This window comes from Phoca vitulina, unplaced genomic scaffold, assembly GCF_004348235.1.
Source record: "Phoca vitulina isolate PV1807 unplaced genomic scaffold, GSC_HSeal_1.0 scaffold5, whole genome shotgun sequence".
Lineage (NCBI taxonomy): Eukaryota > Metazoa > Chordata > Mammalia > Carnivora > Phocidae > Phoca > Phoca vitulina.
The window spans coordinates 32,983,144-33,010,022 of record NW_022589708.1 but is presented as its reverse complement, the minus strand read 5'-3'; the positions used below and the strand labels follow the sequence as shown (position 1 = coordinate 33,010,022).

Sequence of the window (26,879 nt, the reverse complement as noted above, 5' to 3'; positions counted from 1 at the left end):
ACTCAATGGACTCAGCCACCCAGGCGCCCCCCTCCAGCTACTTCTTAACCATGGGCTTAATGGAGCAGGTGTGACTCAAACTGGTGTGCTATTGGTAGATACTAATTTTTGGATAAAGATATCACATACTATCTACTGCCCTCTTAAAACTGATTAGAAGAAATCTAGTGGTCAGCTGAGAAAAATCATCGTAAGGTGAGAATATATTTAATTTTGAAACTGCCAGTTCACTGTCCACGTACAGAGAAATCTCCATGACTAAAAGATGACATTGCAAATATGACTGATAAATGAAGATCAAAACAGTACTGACACATCCAGCCTTCTCACAGGGAAATCCCCTTAAGATTTATTATCCTGAGCAGTGTTCCCAGCATATTCAAGAATACATTAGGATATTTGATTGGGTCCCAATATTAGTCATTACATCTTTCAAATATGTATTTAGAAGACAACTATGATTAGCCCATTTTTTCATTCCAGATTTATTCACTGAAAAATACTATGAAGGACTAAAAGAGAATGTGCCTTTTCTAGATATGGAGATTTCTCTGAACATACATGGGCAGTGAACTAGCAATTGTATAATATAAGGTCTTTCTTCATTTTAATTTGATATATTAATTTTAACATGGCTTGTACTGGTACTTTCAGAGACATATTTTTTTCATACTGGAACACAGTTTTATTCTGTGTTATTCATTAATGACTCCTACATATCCTTGTTCTTCATGTTTCCTTACAACACAACCATTATTTTAAGGTTCTACATCTGAACAGGTTTAACCAGGAGGGGAATATGATAGAGAATAATGTACACTGCACAATTTAAAAAACTCTATAAAAAGCTATGGTTTAAGTAGCTTCCCCAAAGTAACTCATGATTTCAGATTGTGTAGTTTTAAATATCCTTAACCAACCTAAAAAAATAACAATTATATGAAAAATGTTATAAAGCCCAGAATTACAAATAATTCATTTTTTTATATTTTACTTTTGCTTACTTTGGATTTAGTTTACTCTTCTTTTTCTGGTTTCCTAACATGGAACCTTAGATCACTGATTTGAGATCTTTCTTATTTTCTAATAAATATATTTGATGCAATAAATTTCCTTCTAAGCACTGCTTTTGGTGCATTTCACAGATTTTGATAAGTTTGTGTTCTCATTTTCATTGATGTAAGAATATTTCTAAATTTCTCTTCAACTTTCTTCTGTGACTCCATGTGTTATTTACAAGTGTGTTATTCAGACTCAGCGAATTTTTGGATTTTCCAAAGAAGTCCTTTTGAATACTGCACTAATATTTATCGGTCATGCTAAAATTAGTTAATAAGGGGTGCCTGGCTGGTTCAGTTGGTAGAGCATGAGACTCGCAATCTCGGAGTCGTGAGTTCAAGCCCCACACTGGGGGGGGGGGGGGCGCGGGTAGAGATTACTTAAATAAAAAAAAAAACCTTAAAAAAATAAAAAATAAAATTAGTTAATAAAACATAGATGTTTTTATTACACGATAGCGGCACACCTCACTACAGTGCTGGGAAGATCTCGGGAATCAACAAAGAGTACTATGACATGCCCTCTGGGTTCTTCTCTCATGAGATACGAATGTACTTCTGAGTCACAGGTTGGTAAAAACAAAATACTCTTGGACTTTAATAGAAAAATGTCTCAGGGGGCGCCTGGGTGGCTCAGTCATTAAGCATCTGCCTTTGGCTCAGGTCATGGTCCCAGGGTCCTGGGATCGAGCCCCGCATCGGGCTCCCTGCTCCATGGGAAGCCTGCTTCTCCCTCTCCTGCTCCCCCTGCTTGTGTTCCCTCTCTCGCTGTGTCTCTCTCTGTCAAATAAATAAATGAAATCTTAAAAAAAAAAAAAAAAAAAGACAAGAAAAATGTCTCAGAAATGGTGACCTTTATGGCTCAGCATGATCTGATAGCCCTAATTCTTCTATAATTAAAGAAATAATTGCAGAAAATAACCCTCTTTGATTTTTTCCCCCCAAATCTTCTCTATTGTGACAGAAGCAATGCTAGAGACAAAATCAGCTGATATTAACAGGAACGTGAAACACTTTTATCATGAGGTTTCTTGCTGAAATTCTGGGTAATGGCGAATTCAGGAAAATTAGACTGAAGGTCTTTAATAAGGTCAATGGGAAAGACAGTATACAATTTTGAAGTACACATAATTGTCACCAAGCTCTGAGGAGGTGGTGGAGGTAATTAAAGAATTTAATAGCTGAAAGTGGATTATTACACACCAAAAGATGTGAATTTGGAGGGAATTAAAATGTAGCAACACCCTGGAAGCACTTCTTTTCATTGTAATTCAGTACGAATACAGAGAACTTGCAAACCGGTTCACGATTACATGAACTACGGCCCATTTTCCGAATTTGTTATCAAACACGGAGACAGCATGCTTCCGAACGAAATCTAATGGCAACCTGCGGTTACTTATTTGCCAACAGGTATGGATTAAAAAACTCACGAGGCCAGGCAGGCCCTTCTGGGAACTAAAATTTACACATACTAATGTCCATACATATTACCATAATTTTTACTCTGTAAGCCAAGAAGCAAAGCGGTGGAATGCTCTGGTAATTAAAATAATATAATCAATATTATCTATAAATAACGAGCATGCAAGGATCCCTAAGATGCTGAGCAAGCACTCTGGCAAAGAGTAACTGCCACATGGCAGAGCGGGCGGCAATGTCTTCAGTAGGACCTCTCCTCCGTCTCCCTTCGCTCCCGGGATCATACCAGTGTCACGGGAATTTCCCAGATAAAAGCCTTCTGCTTAACTGGTAATGAATTAAGTACCTACCTCACTTAATTGTTAGCATTTCTCTTGCTTCACCCACAGGTAGCAACTGACCGGGCAGGTTTATAGAGACCTGGGTTTATGCCCACGTCTGCTATGTTACCGTGCTGTCATTTCCTTCAGCTCTGAAACGGATTCCTACGTTTGGAAATGCTCTGTCCCTCCCCAGAGGACCAGTGCTGCGTCAGCTTTCTGAGAGCTTTCCAATATCGACAACTTCGGTGCCTTCCTCTAGTAAGGCAAAAAGTTCAAAGAAGAAGTGTTCTTATTTTTATGACACAGATACACTAGTTATACTTTCAGAAAGATTCTGTGAAATCACATCTAACATTTGCAACTGTATGCATTTAAACATCTGAGTTCACGGTAGCACTCTACAGCCAACAAGAGAACATCACAGTGAAATCCGTGACACAGTACTTTGTCATATCCAAAAACGAAATGTGATTCACATTCAGAATGTGTCATAATTTGCATAGTTATCCTATTAAACTGGAGCTTCCTGGGGTATACAGAGACCTGACATCTCAGGCATGTTGGTAAGAAATAAACCATAATTGAGACGGGTGGTGGCAGCATCCAACTGGTTAGAACAAATTACTTCTATTTGACTGCTGATAATTCCTGTTCATGATACTTTATTTTCTGTGTCGTTATATAAACAGCCCATAAAATCTCTATTATGTAATGCCCACTACCACTCTTACATAAGAGCCCTAGATGGATGTTTGGGTGCACAGCATACGCACCACTATGATGATCACTCAAAAATGATATATACCCAAGTCCTCTAAATCTTTAGGAATGGAGCGGGGTAGAGGGTGAAATGAAGGGGAGAGAAGAAAGGGTGAAAAGCTAAAAATGAGCATATACCAAAGTCTATGTCTTTGGAATATTCCCACTGATCCTGGAAATTTCTGGAGCCTGAAATCAACTTCAGTCAGAGATATTTCCCACCAAGCCCCTCCCTCTCCTGCTCCCTCCAACCTACACATACACACCAAACACAGGTTCCAGATCTCTATTACATCTTTGGGAATAAAACAACCAAAAGACAATATGGAAACAGCCACTCTCTGTGGGATTGATATCAGAATATAATAGCTTCACACAAAAAGATCTGTAAAGAACAAAAGTCTATCTGCACATTCAATTCTAATAAAACTTGCCCCATTTCCCCTCAATGGAGCAAAATTTTTTTCCCCTGGCATTATTACATGCAAGAAAGAGTGGTAAATGCTCTAAAAAAGGTTTTGATGGTTATTGGGACAAAGGAAGGTATGATTACCTCTGCTTAGGGTCAGTGGTGAAGGAAAGACAGATGTGCCCATGAAAGAGAATGAAATTTACACGCTGAGCCTCAAAGGCTTCATCAATCCTCAAATCAACAAATATTACTATAGTGGGGTGGCAGGGAGGGGAGAGCCATTCTGAGGGACAGAGTTTATGTCTGGTTGGATTGCTACCTTTGATTAATTGAATATTAAATGAGTTGTACAATGATCTCGTGTTCTTACTGGGGTGCTAACATATCCGTCATGAAGTTCTTAATGACATTCTTTAATCCCTGGAAGTCAGCAGAGAGTTACAGCAAACCTGGCTCCATCCTAACATCTGTCACTGGACCTCTTACACATCCTGGTGCTTTCATCTCCTCCCTGGGTATGGATATTTGTTATCACATTTTCTTTCCATTCAAGCAGGTCTGTTTGCCTTGAACAGACGTTCTTTTCCACCCATTACTTCAGTTCCAGAGAGAAGAAAGGCTGCCATAGGAATGAGGCCGGTGGATGTCCTCCCATATTAATATTATGCAGAGGAAAACACTACTTAAAATTTTAAACCACCCTTACTCAATGATAAACACTGGTTTCCTAGCTCAACCACAGCCGCTGACATTTACAACCTATCAATTGTCATGCATTTCCTATGCATAACTTATAAGTTCAAACCTTTTCACGTTTTAGTGAAGCTTAATTGCTTTTCTGATGAATAATATTTTTTAACTGATTGGAGCATTTGCTAACCCAACTTCACAAAATCACCCAGCATCACTCACATATGGTGTTTGCAGATCTAACTCAAGCCAGAGCCAAGCTAGTGTTGAATTTATCTTATAATTCTATAAATTATCTCCAACTTCTATTTGGGGAAGATCAACAGTCACTTCCTCTTTATCTCTATGGCTAGCAAGAGTATTTAAAGTTTCTGAATTTCCAGAGCCAATCTTTCACAAAGAAATAGCAAGTGTTTATCACTTAACTGGATATCGATGCTGGGTGAGTCACTGGCTTCTTCCTAGCCAGCTCATTTCTTTCCATATACCAGCCCCATAGCATTTACTTTAGGAAACTTCGAGGTAGTATATATAATAGGAATCTTAACTAACTCATGACCAAATAAAGCACATGTTTTAAATCCATGTATGTTCCTACTATAGTTAATTTAGAAATGTCTCCAGGTCCTAGTATATCAGTTTCAATATATAATGGAAGCAATAACTCAACCCTCTGCTTTTCCTACTAATTCCGGGTCCTTACGCAGAAACTTTCTCTGGCATAGATTTCCTTAAAGTTGTTTTCCTTTATACTTTTTCTCTTCTGCACTAGCTACTCTCAAATTGGTCTAAATAGAACTGATAACATTTCCCTCTGATATAAGTATACCTCCTTAGTACATTATCCACATTTTATTACATATTATATGTTGTTTATATGATATAATATTGTGTATTACACATGTGTGAAGTGACATCTCTCTCTCTCTCTCACACACACACACACACACCCCTCGCTCAACTACAAGAGAGTGAGTCCCTTGAGGACAGAAACCATGTTTTATTTATCTTTCTAATCTAGTGCTTTTCACAGTGCCAGAGAATGTAAATAAATGTTGCTGAATAAATAAAAGTTGAATTTTCTCAAGGCTAGTAGTAAAAATCCTTTTTGTTTTTCATGGATTACTTCTCTGGAGATAAAAGTGGTTTAAACTTACTAACCAAATAACGTGCTATGAATTATGTAGGAACAAGTTACCATTCAGAAAGGAAGAGTGAAGGAAAGAATATTTGTTACTTACTCAGTGATCTGCATTTAGCCATTGAGAAATCAGTTGTTAGAAAGTGGATATGCTACTTGGCAATGCCGTACTGTATTCATTAGCTGATGGTGCTCACTTGAGCATCTCATATTCTCTGTATGTTATAAAGTTTCTTTAGTACAGTATGCCTTGTACTGGGAAGGAATATCAATTCTGTGCAGTCAAGAAAGGACCTGCTTCTCCCTTTCCTTTTGTGTAACGGGCGTCAGCATTATTCTCTTAGCTTTCCAGGTGTGCAGGGGACAATATGCTTTAGTGACTGTGAGAAACCATGAAGGATGCCCCTGCTTTTAGACAGTGTAGAAGCAAATGGCTATATTCTCTGTGCTCCACTTCCCCCTCTGTGAAAAAGAAAAGCATAATATTTAACAACATCACCAAGCTATTGTGAGGGTTAATTAGATTTAATGGGGGAAGGGAGGTGAGTTGATTACGCACTATTCAAATTCAAAGAATCATTTTGTCAGTCTAAAAATAATCCTGATTTAGGAATAAAATTAATTTGGAAGCTCAATCTTTGGTAATCATCTTCCCACACTTAAAAAAAAAGCCATAGTTTTTAATCAAAATCCCATTCTAAGCACAATCCAATGAAGTACAAATGGAGATCTGTGAATTTCCATTCCCTTTTCAAGTAATACAGTGCACGGCTCACGTTTTTCTTTTTCTTTTCTTTCTTTTTTTGAAGATATATTATGTGTAGAAAGGTTAATTTTTTGGCATGGAGTAATGTAAACAAATAAGGTACATTAATTTTTTTGTTTGCTTCACATGAAACATTTGTGAAACAGTTTAAATTACTTTTTTAAAGAATGAGTAGTCAATGTTTTATGACTGTAATAATTTTTCAGGTCATTTCTGGTAAGTTCCATTTATTTACTTATTTATTTATTTATTTTCAAGAACTAGTCAGTCAAAGATCTTTGATCCATGTCCTAATCACTGGACCTCATGAATATTACCTTCCATGGCAAAGTGGATTTGGCAGATATGATTAAGGATCTTGAGATAGGAAGATCATTCCAGGCTATCTAATGGTGTGCCTGAGATGCGATCCCAAGTGTCTTTGTAGAAGGAAGGCAGAAAGAAATTTGACTACAGAAAGGAAGGAGACAATGTGGTGACATGGAAAGGAGGGGGAGATAGGCATGTGATGTGGGGCCATAAGCCAAGGACTGAGAATGACCTCTCTAAGACAGAAAATGCCAGGAATGGATTCTCCCCTAGAGCCTCCAAAAGGAATCAACCCAACTGACACCTTGATTTAGCCCCATAAGACTCCTTTTGGACTTCTGAACTCCAAAACTTTAAGAGAATAAATGTGTATTGTTTTAAGCCAAAAGAAAAAAGAAAAAGAGAGAGAGAAAGAAGAAAGAAAAGGAAAACAAAAGGTCTTCATACGCCCTAAATTTAAGAAGAAAGAAAGAAAGAGAGAGAGAGAGAGAGAGAGATTGAGAAAGAAAGAAAGAAAAAGAAAGAAAGAAAGAAAGAAAGAAAGAAAGAAAGAAAGAAAGAAAGAAAGAAAGAAAGAAAGGAAATTCCTAGATATTTATGGCTAAGATGAGGAAATATCATCTAAATAGTAATCATAAAAATTAATAATAGCTTAATTTACTATGAAAATATGAGAAGTAGAAGTTGGTACCTGAGAAAAATCTGAGTTGTTGCCTAAATCTCACTAAAAAATTTGTAATAGCTTCAAAAAAAAGAGAAACATTCTTTAAAAATATAACAGTGGATAATCCTAGAAAATATGCCATATCTGTTAGGGGAAAAATGTTGCCTCAGTTTTTGGTGAGTGAAGGGCTTTGGCTGAGAAGGAACTTTATTGCTTCTATTTAGAACTTTCCAAAGGAAAGGGAGACTATGTAATTTGGTTAGTCGAAATGTATTCTCTACAGAGAAGCAGAAATAATTCTCTTCTGTTTTAACATTACCCAATTAAAACTTCCCATAAGACTTACAAATTTTTATAGCTTAGACTATATACTCACCAAGCAAACTTCTGATTATTCATTCGATTTCCCCGGACCCTTGACACTGGGGACGGATGTACCCTGTAGGTGGAGGAGGAAAAAAAGCACATTCCCGATTACAAATGAAATTAAAAAAAAAAAAAGAGCTGGTTTATAAATGATCTCTTGTAGGTATGCTTAATATAGAACGCCCCAGAATTTAATCACCTCTTAGTAAATGAATACAGTGAAATTCCTATGCATGCAAACCTGCTGTCTTTTTCCTTTTGTACCACTTTTAACGTAACAATGGCTTGTCACAACGTTCACTGTGCGGATCCCCAAAAGCCTGACCCCCAGTGTTAATCAAACGACAGATTCATTCAGTCCAACAAAAAGTTACTGACTAGCTGATCCTTGCCAGGTTTAGAAGTGGATAAAAGTAATGTAAAAGTTATGGTGTTTGCCTACGATGAGTCCCTTCTGACACCTTGATTTAGCCCCATAAGACTCCTTTTGGACTTCCCACCAGGGATACAAAGAGACAGTAAGTGCATACTGCCTGAGTCAACTACTGGATTACAAACCCTAAAAAGATAATGAAAGAGATCAGGATATGCCATCCCAGAATATGCTACTTTGGCCTCAGGATTATTTTGAGTTGAAAGCAAGTAGGAAATGGCAACTGTAGGAGGAGCTCTCTACTTTCCCTTTATATGCCTAAAAACCAGGACATGAATTTCCCTTTTGTAAAGGAAATTTTCCTTTGTAAAGGTGTCCTCCTCCCCCCACGTCCAATACCAGGAAGAAGAGCACAACATACAACTCTTTACTCAGACATGGTACTGAGATGAGTCTGCATAAATAACCCTTATTTACCATTAGATTCCCCCATCCCTTCCTACAATTCACCCTCCTAGAAGCTCAAACCCCCCTTTTGACTAGTCACTCCTCCACAATTTATCACTCTTTGTTAAAATGGTATATAGGATCCACATTTTTAACCACCCCTTTGAGTTACTCATCACTGAGCATTCCTGCAAGTATGCACATTGCACGTGTAATAAATGGGTTTTTCTTCCCCCTCTTGCTAATCTTTTTGTCAATTTGTTTGTTTATTTATTTAATCTTTTGTCAGTTTAACATGCAGGCCCCCAGACACAGAACCTGAGAAGATAAAAGAAAAGGGTTTGTTTTGTTTTTCTTCCCCCACAATAACTTCATCCAAATGTCCAGGAACAGAATTTGAGACTGGGAGAGGAAGGAAGGTGAACAGTTATTTCCAGGAGAAAAGCTTTCTAGATGTGATGCTCTGCAGCTGGGCTTTGAGGAAGGCAGTCAATTCAAAAGTTTAGCTAAATAATGGAGAAGTAAAAACTACATTGTCTTACAAGTTTCCAGCGTTAGAATCATCCATTGGAACAGCTTATATTTCCAAGAACTGCTGATATCTTCCAATCAGGAGCTAGCTGCTGAACCTCCACCCCTTTGTGGGTCACTAACTGGCAAGACAATATGCCCTACTTCCTGCTTCCTTATGGCCAACTTCCTGCTTTTTTCTATCTTTACTGTAATTTGTGAGATCTAGGCAGTCTTTCAGCTTGTGGTATTGTTATGTCCCACACATTTCTCTCATTTACAGGAAAGAAAACAGAAATTTTATTTTTTATTTTTATTTATTTTTTTAAAAGATTTTATTTATTTATTTGACAGAGACACAGCGAAAGAGGGAACACAAGCAGAGGGAGTGGGAGAGGGAGAAACAGGCTTCCCACAGAGCAGGGAGCCCGATGCGGGGCTCGATCCCAGGACCCTGGGACCATGACCTGAGCCAAAGGCAGATGCTTAACGACTGAGCCACCCAGGCGCCCCGAAAACAGAAATTTTAAGTGAGTCTTTGAGCCTTGTCAGAACCAACAGCTCCAACGTTCACTAGAACCCAGCTGTCCATAGTTGTTTAGCAAGTGAAAATCATTTCAAAACAGATAATACCGTTCCAGCTCTGTAGAAGGGCTAAATGCAAACTTTCTGTAAATCCAGAGCCAGACTGCACTTTGCACTGGGAAGGCTTATTTCTTCCAACAACCCTTATTAACATTCTTTTCCTCACAGCGCTTCTCAATGGCTGCTGCAGCTGAGCTGCTCAGCACAGATTTTCTGCTCTGCATGGGGGAGGGGATGTTAATTATGCAGAAAGATGGAGAGAGGCCAGACAGCCCCTCTGGTGAACTGTCTCATTCAAGCACGGCCCACTTCCTGCTGTTTTGCAGCTACAAGGATCACCTGTTGGTCTTGGCATCTGGCCAAACTGGGGCCTAGCGGAAACGACAGACTCAGCTAGAAATGAAAGCCAGCTCATATTCCGGCACCCCAAATTGGGGAGAGAGGAAAAAAACATGCAATAGAAACGCAGAAGAATTATACAAAAGGTAGCACGGCTCATTTTTTCTTCTCTTTTCTTCTTGTTTCAGTCTGTCTGCTTGAAATACAATCAACAAAATGGAATTATGAGCCAAAAAACATCTCCCCACTTAAATCCCCCTGACCCAAGGGACAATACAGGAAGTCCTCTTAACCTTCCCTACAGCCTCTCTAGGCTATCAGAGTCCTACTACCTAAATGAAGTTCTAAGGAGTAATAGCCTGAACGCTTACGATTCGTTAATTCACTCCACATCCTTTAAATGTTTAGGTCCTGTATTTCTTCCTCCTTAACCTTCATATTTCCATTCATCATAATCCCACCAGGTGATGTTTGATGATGGAAGTCTTCTCTTACTGATGCTTCTCATTCCATATATCAGTAGAGAAAAATGGGCCTGTTTAACTTATAATTACAATATCCTCTAGGTAACTGTATCTTTTAACAAAATTTCATTGATCCATAGATCAAATACCATACGTAGGCAATTCCTGTAATGTTTTAACAGTCTACAAAGAATTCCATGACTGTGTGGAGATAAACAAATAATTACAAGGTTTCTTAAATTAAAATGGTAAAACAAGAAAGCTTTTTTCCCCCTTCTGAAAGGGGGTAAATTGATAACCCGGAGCATACTTCATGTGATAAAGGAGACATAAGGGTTCGCATTTCAGCTCCTCCCCAAATTTTATTTCTTCAAAAGGCTATGAGGTGTTTTTGTGAGCTCAGGCTACACTGTGGCGCTTCTGGCCATTGCCTCCTTTCTTTACACATATAGCAGCCAGGCAGGTAGCAAAGTCAAAACCCCAGGAGGAGAAACCACCACCTAATCTGCATGTCATGCATTATTCATGACCTCGATTCCTGCACCTGCATCTAGGCAGGAAGCTTGCAGGGAATGTTCATTATTCTTCTCTTAGCCTCACACAGGCTCGATTACTGCTAAGCCACTTTGTTCTGTAACTAAGGGTTTCAGGCCTTAGTACTAACCGCTGGATATGGAAAGAAAAAAAAAAAATCACCACGCGAAAGAAAAGAGCAATTTGGATTGTTGTGCAACACACACTGAATCCTACAATGTGCTCTTCTGAGACTGACAGTTAGCGTCCGATGGAAATGCTCACATTTGGGGATCTACATTACGTGGGCAAAGGGAAGCCCTATCAGTAAGGCCAGGTATACCAACTGTTCTACCGACATGCGCTTACTCATCGAAGACACACGGCGTGTTTAGAACTGTGCCCAACACAGGGCTTAATTTAGCCTCCCTGCTTAGCATGTGAGAACTTTTAAAATATCTTAATACAAAAATGGTTCTTTCTTCTTTGGATATAAGCTCCAAAGAACCTGACCCTCAAATCTTGTATTTTAACAACTAACATTTACTGTAAATCAAGAGGATAAAATCGCCCGGTTCTTCCCAATGGTTTTATGGACCTTCCTGAATGGCTGGTGGCTGGAGGTAGGAGACAAAAGCCAATACTCAACACAAATTACTGGTTACTAATGGACTGCTGGGGAAGGATACCATCCACTTTCTTACTATCCCCACCACGGAAAAGCTATGCCAACTTAAATCAAATCTTCCAGCCCCAAATGAAATTAGGAAGATGTGGTTAAGAGTACAAACTGTGGAACCAGCCTGCCTGGGATTGAATTCCAGCTCCACCATTTAACCAAGAGAGTCATGTCATCTTAGGGCAAGTCACCTAACCTCTCTGGGCTTCAATTTTCTCATCTGTACAAATGAAGGCCGTAATGGCAGCCACCCTGCTAGGGCTGTGAGATTTAAATGAGGTAACAGTTGTCAAGTGTTTAGAACAGTGCTTGGGACCCAGGAAGCAGTCAATACATGTTGGCTATCATCACTAGCAGTGTTGATTGGATCGGAAAGGATGGGAAGATGAACCTGGAATATCCAACTAATTCCAGGGGATTGAGACAACAAATGGGCTTTACAGACCTGCAGTCTTAACTACCATGCTTATATGACTTCACTAAAGGCAAGGAAGGAACAAAGAGAGATGAACACATATAGAGTAATAAGAACCGACTACTGTGGTTTCTAAGATATGGCTTACTCTCTGGCATCAACTTTTTCTGTTCTTTATTAGAAGATCTATCTTCTGTTTGCTAAATTGCATAGTATTTCAGTTACATCCCATTCGAGAACAAGTCAGTAATCACACCAATACAAAATCACTCCAGTAACTACCCCTGTGTGCCAGACACTACACTAAATACATCAGACACATTACCTTATTTTATCCTCATAGCCTTACTGTCCACATATTTTTGAGAAAATAGACTTAGAAGAGTTAAGTAACTTGCCAGGGTGACACAGCTAGTGAGCAGCAAAATTGGAACTTGAACACAGTGATGTCTGACTTGTCCTATTCTACATTATCATCTGATCCTATGAACTCATACATATTCTCCCCACACTACCCTAAAGGATGCACTAAAGTGAATTAGCACCAGGGGCTTCAATGAGAGATTTTGCATTTAAGGCCAATTGCATATCTTATAGTTTAAGTAAATGCAAAGTGAAAGTACTAGTTTTCCTGACCTAAAATTGGCACTGGACAAAATATTAAGCATGCGGGTACTCAAGAGAAAGTCATAGCAATATAACTACTGATCACTCTTTAACTGCTTATGAAAATCTCTTATTAGTGCTGCTATTTAAATACATAATATACAACACATGTAAGGTTAGATGGTATAATTAATTCTAGCTACATCCACTTCCTCGCTTCCCATTTTTTCTAGAACCCAATTCAATCTAACTTCAAAGATGAAACCATCTTCATCATGGTCATCAATGGCTTCCATGTTTTCAAATCTAATGGTTAATTCTCAGTCCTCATCTTCTCAAACTTTCAGTAGCAACTGTCGAAACTGATCACTTCATCCTGAAAAGCTTCTTTGCTCAGCATCAGGGACATTCTTCTGCCTTTCCTCCTCTTATTTTTTTTTCCCTTGCGTGAACCTCCTCTTCTCATTCTTTTGAACCATAAATGTTGGTGTAGCCTGGGGATCACCATAGGAGGGATTACTGTCCCTTCTATGGGCCTTATGTGCCATCCATATTATAATAACTCTCAGATTTCTATCTCCAGCCTGATCTCTAGATCTTCTCTGAATACTAGGCTTGGGTTTTACAATCTTATCTTTTTCAAAAAAAAATTTTTTTTTTTAAGGTGTTTCTTTCCATATCTTCCCAGACATAAAAATGGCAGCATCATTCACCTAGTAGCAATGTTGGAATAATACTTGAGTCCCTTCATGCTCATATGTTAGAAAGCCTGCTTAATACTGAGAAAAATCAGAATAAACTATAATTTCACAGGCCAATAAAATATTTATTGTAGGTAATTACTCATCTAGCATGATTACAGATTTTCATTATCAAGATCATAAGAAGTTATAATGTACAAATATTTTCTATTCCTCAGTCCTTTTCTCCTATTATGTAGTAAAATTATTAGCCCATATTTTCATCCATAAATTGTTCCAATTATTCAACATAATACACACTTTAACACCTCAGTTTACTACATTTATGGAAGAACAGATTAATCTAGAAGTAATTCCACAATTGTTTGTAAATATCAGAATTTTCCTATGCACAATCACATGAAAGATAATTTTAAAGTAATTCTTGGTATTGCTTCCTTCTTACACATAGTTGTACTGAATACAAGTTATCACAATTACTCACGTTAGTTTGGATGTTTTTTATTGTAAAATATATACACTACACTTGACCAAATACAAATATGTGTGTGACTCCAGCATTTAAATTGAAGTGAGCCCTATTTATTCTCAGCTTTTATTAAGCTAGTGATTAGATGACCATTAGGAATGCCATCTATTTTTTAAAAGTTCTTTTTTTCCTTCTCATTAGACTGTAGTCTCTCTCTCTCCTGCAAAGCCACTGATGTTATTTTTAGAAGAGTGGCCTAACCTTAAACATCATATTGAATTAACGTGATAAATTTTTCCACTATGTACTATAACAGTGTAAATTTTGTTAAAAATTTAGTGTTTTGAGGGGAACAACATATATTTCTGCTATACATCAACAGAATGAGGGATTCTAGAAAAAGACCATTCGGCTTGCACAATTACATCATATTAATTAATCCCAGCCTCATCTCTCAACATCTCCAACTTACTCTCTCTGTGTCAGTGACACTGAAGATTCTCTGCCTTTCTTGTTACCTGGTTAGCAGATGTTCAACTCTAAAAAGCCATCTCAAGGTGTAGGTCAACTTGCTCTCAGTTCTCACAGCCCATGTGCTTAGCACACGATAACTGAAGGTGACATTTGTTTGTATGTTTAGTTTATTTTGTCTGTCTCTCCAAATAGACAGTATACTTCAAGGGGGACAAGGGAGCTCTTCTCTTTTGCTCACTGTCCTATCTCTACTACCTGCCACAAAGCAGGCACTCAATAAATAATTCCTGCCCGATTAGACCTGTTTCCCTCCTAGACTATAACTTCTAGGATGGATGGCAATGGCCATGTCTGTCATCACTGCATCCTCAGAGCTCAGTATATAATTATTATTAGCAAATAAACGTGGGACTAAGGAGTTAATAATTGGGGCAGTCAGCTGGGGAACAATAATATCAATCTTTCCTCTACTGCTCAGAGCCATATATGCACCACTCATATCTTTAATTTAACCAACATTTATTGTGTACCTACTATTTATGCATTAATTTGAATATTAATTGGACATCTATGGTGTCAGACACCATTCTAGGCTCTTCAGTCCTGTGAACTGTGTTGGATGAGGGAATATTACATCCTTACAAACATGATTTGACTTCAGGGAGCCTACAGTACGACCACGAGTTTGGACAATAAATGGTCATCATGTGCAATGTGATAAATGGCTATGGGAGCAGATAAAAGGGGCATCTGAATTAATTAAGCTTCAGAGTAGGCCCAGAAGTTTCCCTAGGACAATATGGAGAGGCGCTGAGGGGTGGAGATGGCCAAGAGCAAAACTACAAATTGTTCTGGGTGACTAGAGTAAAGCATTTGGCAGGTCTGGATGGGTAGGAGATTATGTACTAACAGGGTCTTGATCAGGGAAGATCTCATGTATTGTGCTAAGCAGTTAACTCAAAGAGTTAAAGGGCAATGCCCAAAGGCTTTTAAAGTTAGAACTGACACCATCAGATTTGTGTACTAGAAAAGGCAGCAGGGTAGAGAGTGGCCTGAAGAGAATGCATCATTCCACAAGAAGAACCATTGGAGGCCTACTGTAAAAATGTTGCCAAAGCAGGATCAAAGATGGCGGCAGTGGGCATAATGGAGCAGGAATGGAGAAAGAGTAAGAGGAAGACAGATACATAATAAATCAGGTGTTATCCCTGGGACTTGGTGTAAATATGTGCAAGATGTGCGGAGGCAAGGCAGAATAAGGAAACAAGTTTTGGCTAACACCTAGAGCTGTGAATTGGGTGATCAGAGGAGCCAATGTAAGGAATAAAGATTATGTGTGGGGATTAAAAAAATACACTAAGTTTCTGTCCATTGCTTATACAGATCTGGGGTTCAACAGAGCATTTTAAGAAAAGAGCTGGAGATGTGAGCATCCTTACCAGATAAATGGTTGATGAGCACTGAATTTCATGGAGGCACAATTTAAGTGAGAAAAGCAGCAGGCTAAGGCCTGGACACCATGCATGACTTCTTGCATGACTTTATTTTTATTATTATTTTAAAAAAATATTTATAATTTGAGAGAGAGAGAGAGACAACAAGGCAGAGGGAAAGGGAAAGGGGAAAGGACAGAAGCAGCCTCTGCTAAGCACAGAGCCTGATGCAGGGCTCCATCTCACAACCCTGATATCATGACCTGAGCCAAAATCAAGAGTCGGACTGAGCCACCCAGGCGCCCCTTTCTTGCATGACTTTAAATCTCTCTTCCTACTCATTTAGGGAATGCCAGAGATCTCCACTTATTGATAGGAAATTGGGAGTTTCATGACTCAATTTAGGCTCGTAAGATCTCATAACCTGTATTAAGAGAGGTAAGACATGATCTCTTCTACCCTTCCCTTGATGTCAGAAAAGCCAAAAATAATCAGTTTTTCCTTCAGTGTTGCCTTGGGCAGTAAGTAAATGGCCCCAACATCAATTCCATCAAGCAACCCAGAAAACAGAGTCATCCTTGACTGAACTTCTCTCCCCATATCCAGCCCATTCTCAGGCCTGTCCACTACATTGTCTCCATTCTATCCACTTTTCATTTCCACAGCCACTCACCTATTTTAACTCATACCTCTCTCTTAGCAGCACCACTCCCAAAATCTTCTCTCCCAATCCATTTTCTGCACTAGAGCCACAGTAGATACATTTAAAAAGCAAATCTGTTCTTCTCACTCCACTATCCCTTTAGTGGCTTTTCATTGCTCTTGACATAGACCTAAATCTCAACTTGGCCTAGATGCCAATGATGTGACCCCTGCTCACTTCTCCAGCTTCACTTTCCCACAATAACGCCCTTCCTCACACCCCGCTCTCTGTGATCCAGTCACCCTGCCTCCTTTCAGTTTCTCTCTCTCAGATCCGTGTCTCTGCATGTGTGGTTCCTTTTATTTTTTTAGAGTTTTATTTAAGTCATCTCTACACCCAATGTGGGGTTCGAACTCACGACCCCGAGATCAAGAGTGACATGCTCTTCTGACTGAGCTGGCCAGGCATCCCTGTGTTGTTCCTTTTATACAAAACCTCCAACATGGCCCCTTCACCTCTGTAACTCTTCCTTGTTCTCAGCTCTCAGCTCAAATACCACTTTGCTTTCCCTGACTGACCAAACTAGACCATGTCTCTATGTTACAGACTCCCATTATTCTTTTCATTAGTCCTTCACAGTTCGTATCAGGTTTATACACACTTGTATATGTAAGTGATTATTTGATGGAGCACTTTGGTGGTGCAGTTGGTTGGGCATCCGACTCTTGATTTCGGATCAGGTTGTGATCTCAGCGTTGTGAGACTGAGCCCAGTGTCCGGGGGGCTCTGTGCTCAGTGGGGAGTCTACTTAAGACTCTCTCTCTCTGGGGCGCCTGGGTGGTTCCGGCGGTTAAGCGTCTGCCTTTGGCTCAGGTCATGATCCTGGGGTCCTGGGAAGGTGCCCCGCATCGGGCTCCCTGCTCAGTGAGGAGCCTACCTCTCCCTCTCCTCCCTGCTCGTGCTCTCTCTCACTATCTCTGTTGCTATCCTTGTCTCTCTCTCAAATAAATAAAATCTTAAAAAAAAGAAGTGATTATTTGATGAAAAGCAGGAACTACTTCTCCTTAGTTCTCCACTATATGCCAGGAACAGGTCCTACATCTGGTACAAAGGCATATATTAAATATTGCTCTGTAAATAAAAGGAGATAATGGGATATTATAATAGTAGCCTTTTTATTTTTCTAAGATTTGTTCTTGCACTATCTGGAAAAATGAATAAGTAAATATATATAATTTAATATTTAATTTAATATTGATTATATTTATCTTTAATATATATTACAGATAAAGTACAAAGTGGAAGGGATGGTCAGTGAAAAGTGATATGGCCCAGGTGTCACCCTCCCAGGAGATGGGTTCTTTCGATCTGCATCGGCCTGTGTCCAGCCCTGTGTGCACACAGGACCCATCCCAGGCCAGGATGCCAACGCAGACGCGTCCATCACTTCCTCACCTCTGGGGAAATTTGTGCAAGACTAGTGGACAGGGTGACGAGACTGCTGAGATTCACCTGAGGTATGCAGTTTAGTGTTGGACCAATGAGAATTTCTTGGTTTGCATAATGGCACTATGATTATGTAAGATACCAACAATAGGGAAGCCAAGTAAAAGGTATCTATGAACTCTCTACAGTATTTTTGCAACTTTTAACTCCAAAAATCATTTCAAAATAAAACATTTTAAAGTGCTATTCCTTTGCTGGGATAATAATATAAGCAATACAGATTGTCTAGAAATTACTTTTTCCTATTTTATTTAGTGATGTGTTTTTTCATTCTTTCCAAGTTATGACCGATAACATTCATTCTATATGCACTGATAAACACAGAGTAGGGGCGCCTGGGTGGCTCAGTTGGTTAAGCGACTGCCTTTGGCTCAGGTCATGATCCTGGAGTCCCGGGATCGAGTCCCACATCGGGTTCCCTGCTCAGCGGGGAGTCTACTTCTCCCTCTGGCCCTCCCCCTCTCATGCTCTCTCTCTCTCATTCTCTCTCTCAAATAAATAAATAAAATCTTTAAAAAAAAAATAAAAAATAAAAAAAAATAAATAAACACAGAGTATATGTGCGTATACATTCTCGTACACCTTTTTTTTTTTTTTAGGCAAACAAACTCATCGATCAATTCTACTACTTTGCCATATCATGGTTTTTACATGCATTGGGTACAAAATTATTAACAGCAGGAATGTTGAAAAGTGGTAGAAAGAAAGGAGTAATAAGAAAAAAAAAAGACCCATTAAAAGGTTAATAGAAATAATGCCATGATGAGATTCCGGGGAGGGGGGGATTTAGATAAGGTCTAAGAGAGCAACAACTTATATTGTGGAACTGACATTTATCCAGGTGACACAGATCCCCAATTCCTGCTTTAACCTGAGATACCCTGATAATTGCTTCAATTTTCCACTTCATTTTGCATGTGTATAAGTCTGATGTATTATTTTTCAGTGTTCCACGTACGGTGCATTACGACTCCTGTCCTTTAACATGTGAACTGAAATCCTTTAATTTCGTCGTTAGCGCGGACTGAGTTGGAGGAATTTCATGAACTGAAAGACATACTGATTGGTAGTTATTCTATTAGTCACACTAGTAATGTCTTTTATTTAGTGTGCTCTGTCGAGAAAGAACAGTAAGCAGCTGAAGAATCACTTCAAACGCTTTTACTGCCTCTGGCCGCATTAATTTTGAGATACCTCATTTAGGCTAAAAAAAGAGGCAAAGCTAAAGTATGTAATATGGGCTTTTTGTCACCCCAAATTGGATCTATTACAATTTAGCATTCTCTCAAGAAGGTGTTATAGCTCACTAGGCTGTACCATTTTTTTCTTTGAGTAGGACAAAATTTTACATCATTCACAAGCATAATGAAAACGACATAAACTAGACTCTAAAGATGATAAGCCATCTCTAAGGAGAAAATGTAGCTTACATTTCACTGACAGTAAAATTTCAAATGCCAGAAAGCCCCCAATCTGGTAATTATATGTAACCACTGTCTTTAATTATTTTAAATAATGTGCTTAAAAGAAATGCACGTACATATTTGTGTGTCTGTGTGTGTGTGAATCCTGATATGCTCTCCTCTAAGTGGGCACCAAATAAATCAAAGGCAATGGTGTCCAACAGACGGATTCAGCACAAATCATAGAGCAGGCTGATTTGTAAACAGCTGCAGAGGATGTTCTCTTACTGCCAAAACTGATGGTCAAGAAGCTTGGATGACTAAGGCAAAGGAGCCAGGAACTGATCTACTAGCTCCTGCAGAGACACTTCATTTCAGAATTTGGCATTTGAGGTCAAGAGCTGCCAGACACATCAATCAATACCCACAAGGCTAAAGGTGCCTGTGGAGATTGGCAAGGAGTAGATGAAGTACCACTCCTCAGCTCACCAATAGGATCGGACAAAGAGCAATGCACCCACCATATAGGCACTTCCAAAATGCACCAGGCCCTCTACAAGTGATCAACATCACCTCCCCCAGTTAGTTCAAATTTGCCATTCTCTCCTCAGCCCCAGTGTCAATCACCAGTATTCTCCTCCCTCTGCTTCCCGTAGCACTGGTCCAAGAGGCTACAGGGTTTCTCTGGCAGAAGCATGTATTGGCTATTATTTTACTAAATAAATTGGGCAAATCAAGGCATAGCCGGTTTACTTATTTGGTTATTTCTGAATCTGATACCGATCACAACATCATTGTTCTGGTTGTTTGTGAAGCCCCCTACTGTGACTGAAAAAATGATAAAGAGGAAAGAACTGATTAAAAAGTAGCATTACTATGTTCACAGCACCTGCCAACCAATTCAGGTAAGAGTCAAGTAATCTAAGATATGGCCTCTGACCTTCAAAAAAAGACTGTTGTCCAATTGAATGAGTATCTAATAGCATTGGAGAGGTTGATTAATAACAATATATGGTTAAGAATAAGTTCCAGTTCTCCAAATGGAAGATACAGTTATAACAAAATAATGGAAACACTATTTCCAGAGAGCAGAGGAGAGAAAAATCGTCAAGCTGATGATAGGAGAGGTGGGCCGGGTCTCACAGGACACAGCGTCGGAGCAGGCGTGGAGAAGCAGCTAGGTGTGCAGTAAGGAAACAAAGATGAGCAAGCAGAAAGAGGCGGGGAAGATGAGTAGAGCATGCGACCACCGCAGCTGGAAGGAGGAGTTCACGTAAAAGGGTGCAGCCCAGAAGGTGGAATGTCTGAGGGCTGATAGATGTTTGGGGATTTCTGGCTCTGGAAAGTGCAAAGCTGCTGGAAGATTTCATTTCAGAAGAATAATGTTGTTGCATAAGAATTCATTGCGAGCGGTGTGCCGAATGACTAAAAGTGAGGAAGACTAGCGTCAAGATAATCTTGGTGATACGGCCATGTTCACCTGTAAAGGGACAAAAGTCTAAGCCAGAGAGGTCCTGAGGGAAAGGGATGGAGTGAACAGAAGAGATGAGATATAAGAACTGGCAAAACCTAGCGACACTGGATAGAGGAAGGTGAAGGGAATACTAACACTTTGAGAGGCTTCAAGAACGGAGGGAAATTTGGGTTTAGTTTTAGGCAGCTGCAAACGAATGACTGCAATTCAGGAGGGCAGATGTCTCGAATGGATCTGATTTCCATAAACATGGCAGCGAAAGCTGCAGCTAAAGAAGCGGCTGAGGGTGTCTGCTCCAGGGGCGGGGAGTGTGGGGGGCAGGGGCAAAGGAAGAATCAAGGAGTTGGAAGGAAAGCCCATGAGCTAAGGGGAAAAGCAGTAGGAAAAAGACCCAATCAGAAGTAAACACAGTCCCTGTCAAATTTGGTAAAAGGAATGAGAGAACTGAGAAACAATCATTAGAGTGGGTCAATTAGGCACCATCGTAAGAACGGACTTTTGGTAAAGCTACAAAAGTGATGGAGCCAGGCTCTAGCTTGTTAATGCTTGAGATTGAGGATAAAGCAGAGAATGCTGGGAAACATCTGTTTGAGAGGCTTTTCCATGAAAAATAGAGAAAGAGCTAGAATAACCAGTTGGGACAAAATAGTAACTTGATTGTTCTTTTTCTTTTTTTCTTAAGAAAATGGAAACTAAAGGGAGCCTGGGTGGCTCAGTTGGTTGGGCATCTGCCTTCAGCTCAGGTCATGGTCCTGGGGTCCTGGGATCGAGCCCTGCAGCGGGCTCCCTGCTCGGCAGATGACATAATAAAAATATATATATTTGGTCTTTGCCTGAGGTTCCTGGCACAGAGCTCCTAAAACCCTTGCAATTTTCTAAGCAATCACAGGAGCTTTTGTTACAAGCCCCTTTAACTACATGTGAGTTTATGCTAATAGAGCCCCCAGACAGCTTCAGCATGAGGCTGGTCACCAGAGAGACCAAGCATGTGATCAGAAGGTTAGAACTTTCAGCCTCACCCTGCGTCGGGCAGAGGGGCTGGACACTGAGTTCAATCACCAATGGCCAGTGATTTCATCAATCACACCTATGTAATGAAACGTCCATAAAAACTCCTGAATGACAGGATTTGGAGAGCTACCTAGTTGGTGAACCCCCAGACATGCTGGGAGGATGGTGTGCTGGGATGGGGCATGGAAGCTCCAAACTTCCCTATCTTGTCCTATGTGTGTCTGTCATTTGGTTGTCCCTGAGTTGTATCCTTTATAATAAACTGGTAATAGTAGGTAGCACTTTCTTAAATTCTGTGAGTCTTTCTACAAAATACCGAACTTGAGAGGGTCCTGGGAACCCTCAAACTTATAGTTGGCCAGGGCTCAAGGACTGAGTCCCTGACCTGAAGGGACTGTGTTAACTCGGGACACTTAGCATCAGACTGAACTGAGGGGCTAGACACCCCACTGGCATCATGGGATCGGAGAATTGGTTGTTGTTTGAAAAAACAACCACACAGTATATTATCCAAACAATTTTATATTGGGCTTTAGTCATACTCCTATTTCCCATGTGTGCTGGCCAAATATGAGAATAATGCATATAACACCACTGTCAACAAGTGAAATTAAGATTTCTGAAGACTGTAAATTAAACTGTCTTTTAGAAATTCCCCCAAATTTTTGCTGAGCCTATTTTCCCTCAATCATCATTATTAGAAAATGTGTAAGGATGAATGACCATAAAATGGAATTAACCCATATTTTATCTACCAATCCTGATACTCTGTTAAATAATCAAGAGAAACTGAATTTACACGATCTGATTAGAGCAGTTTGCTTAAATTTCTAGTCCCAGATGAAGTACAGATGTTATACAAAATAGGCTACGTCTGGAAATTGCCCACAAATACATCCTTATTATTTAGCATTGTTTTTGCTTTAAAAAAAAAAGGAAGAGTCTTCCCCAGAGTCCCTGAGATACATGCAGAAAATAAGAAGAATCAACCTAGAAAAGAACAGAAAAAAAAAATCACATGCTTGTACTAAACAACAAACACAAAGTACAGGCCTAAAAACTGCACATGACCAAACAGGAAAGAAAAAATAGTGAGACCAAAAAAAAAAAAAAAAAAAAAAAGATAAAATTAAAATAGAATTCTTACATTCCTGCCCTGGAGATTTAAGAAAGAAAGGATTATGATTCAGTTAATTATACAAAAGATAAAATTACAGTCCAGTATTTGAAAAATAAGAGTTAACTGAAAGGACTTTTTAGTTTCTATTGTTTTGCAGGTCCAGTGCTACGCATTAGTAAGGTAAAAATGCATAAAATACTGCCTCCACCCTGAGGGACTTTCCAGGCTAGAGAGCTCAAGCATTATAGAGACTGCATGGAAGGGCGTCATGCTGCATGGTTGAGTATAGACTCTGGACCAGGATACCTGAGTTCAACCACTACTAGGTTCTACCACTTACTAGTTGCAAGGTTTACGGGTAAGAGATCTCATCTTTATGCCTCAGTTTTGCTATCTTTACAGTGGGGGGTACTCACATCCTCTCATTCAGAGCAATGCTTGAGCACAGCATGTGCTAGACAAGTCTTAGCTACCATGATGATCTTGTCCTTGCTTACGAGAGTCCCCATGTTGTAGTGACGGTGTCTGCTCTGGGCCCCATGTCTTGGTGTCTCATTTTCCTCTTCAGCAAGGGCAGTAATTAGTGAGAGGATTCTACGTCTCTGGGTATTTGGTACAGGCTAAATGCTAAGAGACTACAATAAAGACTATCTCAAAACAGCCAGCTTCCAATTTGTACATAATTAGGGAAATTCATCATGAAGAAATGTAAAAGCTTAATTTTTGAATAAAAGGTAATTAGAGGGCACCTGGGTGGCTCAGTCGGTGGCTGCCTTTGGCTCAGGTCATGATCTCAGGGTCCTGGGAAGGAGCCCCACATGTGGCTCCCTGCTCTGCAGGGGGTCTGCTTCTCCCTTTCCCTCTGCCCCTCTCCTGGCTTTTGCTCTTTCTCTCTCTCCCTCAAATAAATAAATAAAATCTTAAAAAAAAAAGGTAATGAGAGTTTTGCAACATCCTGTCAAATAGCAAGACGTATGCAAATCACTATAGCCACAGTAGGCTGCGTTCTATATGAATCCCAGAATAACCAGAATTTTGGAAATTAAAGTTACACCAACTAATTATCTAAAGTTACACACACATTATCTGATTTGGAAGTATGACCCAGTGGTTGCAAGGTGACTTTAGGTTTCTGTTTGAGTCCATCCATTTTCAAATTTGGTGCTGACTGCATTTCAGATGAGTGGCTGGCATGGGAATTAAGAAAGTTTACTGGTGTCAGGCGCTCTAATTTGCCAAGTGGTCTCCTAACTGTGGCTGTGTTTACAAAAGCGTCATCAGTCTGGGCAGGGCAAAACAGGACAGTCATTTGGACTGATTTAGTGTATTCTGTATGCTGAGCGGTACTGAAGAGCAGGGACCTTAAAATTCTCTTTCTCTCACATATGTATCATTATGCTAAACACACGCCTTCTCCCCTGTTTGAATCAGTCGTCCCATGCAAAGCAAATCATGGATGGATTAAATCACGGCTTTTTTAGGTAACAGCATGACCAACATAAAGGTTCAAGGGTTTCAAAAATAGAGTATTTCTACTTTGCCAATGTGAATTACGATGGAATGCCAGTGAAGTCTCATTAGGGTTTGTATATGCCCTACCTTTTTAGCTTGACCATGAATTAATTCACAAGTAGGCAATCTGGAAATACATTTATTTGCACGATATTAAATTCAAATTACGTCATCCTGTTTTTCCTCTTATCCTTTATAAAATCTTAACATCTTTGTGAACTTTAACATGCTCTGCTTTGTAAACCCTATGTAAGTCTAACACAGACATATCCTCAGTATTAGCTATCTCATGTTAAATCTCTATATGTTTACGGATGCTAATTCCAAACCACCTTCAATTTAACAAGCTCACAGAATCCTGCTGCATTTACTTGGAAGCCCAACAGCATTTTTAAAACGGACACCAACATTTTTATTTCTGATAAGAAATGCTTGATTTAAATGAAAAGAGGGGGAAAATATCACAATTTCTGTGGCTTCTTTTACAGCTTAACCTTTACAACGGGTGGTCTACATCTGACCCTAATTCTTACATATCTCTTTTCTTACCTCTTGTGATCTGGCTTCTATCTCTACTACGTCAGTATTCTATTCAGTACTATTGTACTATTCAGTACAAGCCCGCTGCAGTAGCCAGCCTTGTTGACCCCCCCACTTCCCACACACCGGGCCTGACACCTGCACGTCTCTTGGCACCCCGTCTCTGTGCTTCTTCCTTTTGCTCCTTTTCTCTCCTTCTGACTCCATAGGCTGGTGTCTCCCCAATTTACATCTTTACCTCTAATCTTGCCCAAATACTAATTTTGCATTTCCAACTTCTTACTAGAAATGCTCGCAGAGATATCCCACTATTAACAAACTCAACATACCTAAAAGCAAATTTATCTCCTATTACCAATTCTCCACCCATTTTTCTGTGAGTAAGATGATGACTCTTCAAGTTAGCAGAGTTCAGAGCTGGGTAAGTATTGCTGATTTTTCTCTTATCTCTTGGAGCTGAAAACAATTGTTGATTGACTTTGCAATGTCTCGACTCGCTTTTATTTTCTACTGCTCTTGCAATCCCTCTAAATGAGGCAGTTCTTATCTTAGTCAGTACACTTGTATCCACTGGATGCCATGCATCAATCCCTGTCCCTACTAATGCACCTGACAGACTGCTAAGATGAGCCATCTGGGCAGACAGGGAAGTTGGCTCACTCAGGATCCATTCCAGCTCCCTCTTTTTCAACTTCCTAAAAAAAAGAGAGTTTGGAAAGCTAAAAGCTACATTTCCCAGAGAGCCCTGTAACTATGGATCTCTGTGTGAGCTAACTTCCACCAGCGCAAAGCAAGGCCAATGTGAGGAGGCAGCCCGGTGAAGAGAAGCGGGGTCTGTTGACAACCAGGACTGCAGATGCCTTACTTCTTCTACAGCCACGGAGAGGAGAGATTCCTGCATCCAGTTCCAATTTAGGGGTGTAAGTGGTGGGTGGGAGGGTGGCAGAGGTCTTTTGTTAGAAATGCCCTCTGAATGCTCTGTTGACATAATATCATAGCTCCTTTTCACCATAAATTGTTAGAGTGGATTCTATTAAGAAGCCTAAAACACCTTCCTGAACAACTCCCCTCCTTATATCAACCCTCGTTTCGATAACCATCAAGGGGGTTCCTGCTGTCTACAAAATAAAGCCCTAACTCCTTAATATCACATGAACGATCCTGGTGTTCTGGCCCTAACCCACCATACTATTTCACATGGACTTTCTAAGAGAACCTTTCCCCCTAGGCTTGTATTTTTCTTCCACAGGGCTTTGGCTGACCTCATTTCACTTATTGTGAATGGCTTTTTCTCTGCCTCTGACACATAAATCCCAGCTATCTTTCAAAGCACTAAACAATCCCACCTCTGCCATGAAGCCCTTCATGACCACTTCAGGCAGGAGTGACTTTTCTGTCTCACTTTCTCTAAATAGACAGGACATATTATATTATCAGATTATATATATATATATATATATATATATATATATATATCTGATATATCTCTCTCTATATATCTCTCTATATATATATCAGATTTAATATATATATTAAAGATTATATATATAAAAGATTTTATACATATATTACAGATTTTATATATATATATTAAAGATTTTATTTATTTATTTGCAGAAAGAAAGCACAAGCAGGGGGAGCGGCAGGCAGAATGAGAGAGAGAAGCAGACTCCCTGCTGAGCAGGAGCCCGATGCAGGGCTCTATCCCAGGACCCTGAGATCATGACCTGAGCTGAGGGCAGACGCTTAACT

The 26,879-nt window shown here is 39.7% G+C and overlaps 1 protein-coding gene across 13 annotated transcripts in view; it reads right to left on the bottom strand.

Moving 5' to 3' along the window:
- KLF12 (Kruppel like factor 12) overlaps window positions 1-26,879 on the bottom strand; it is a 578,056-nt gene that overhangs the window by 61,603 nt on the left and 489,574 nt on the right. For all 13 annotated transcript variants that reach the window (XM_032402856.1, XM_032402855.1, XM_032402857.1 and 10 more), the window contains one exon: window positions 7,921-7,983. In XM_032402856.1, the coding sequence (XP_032258747.1) occupies window positions 7,921-7,983 (63 nt within the window). The remainder of the gene's footprint in view (window positions 1-7,920; window positions 7,984-26,879) is intronic.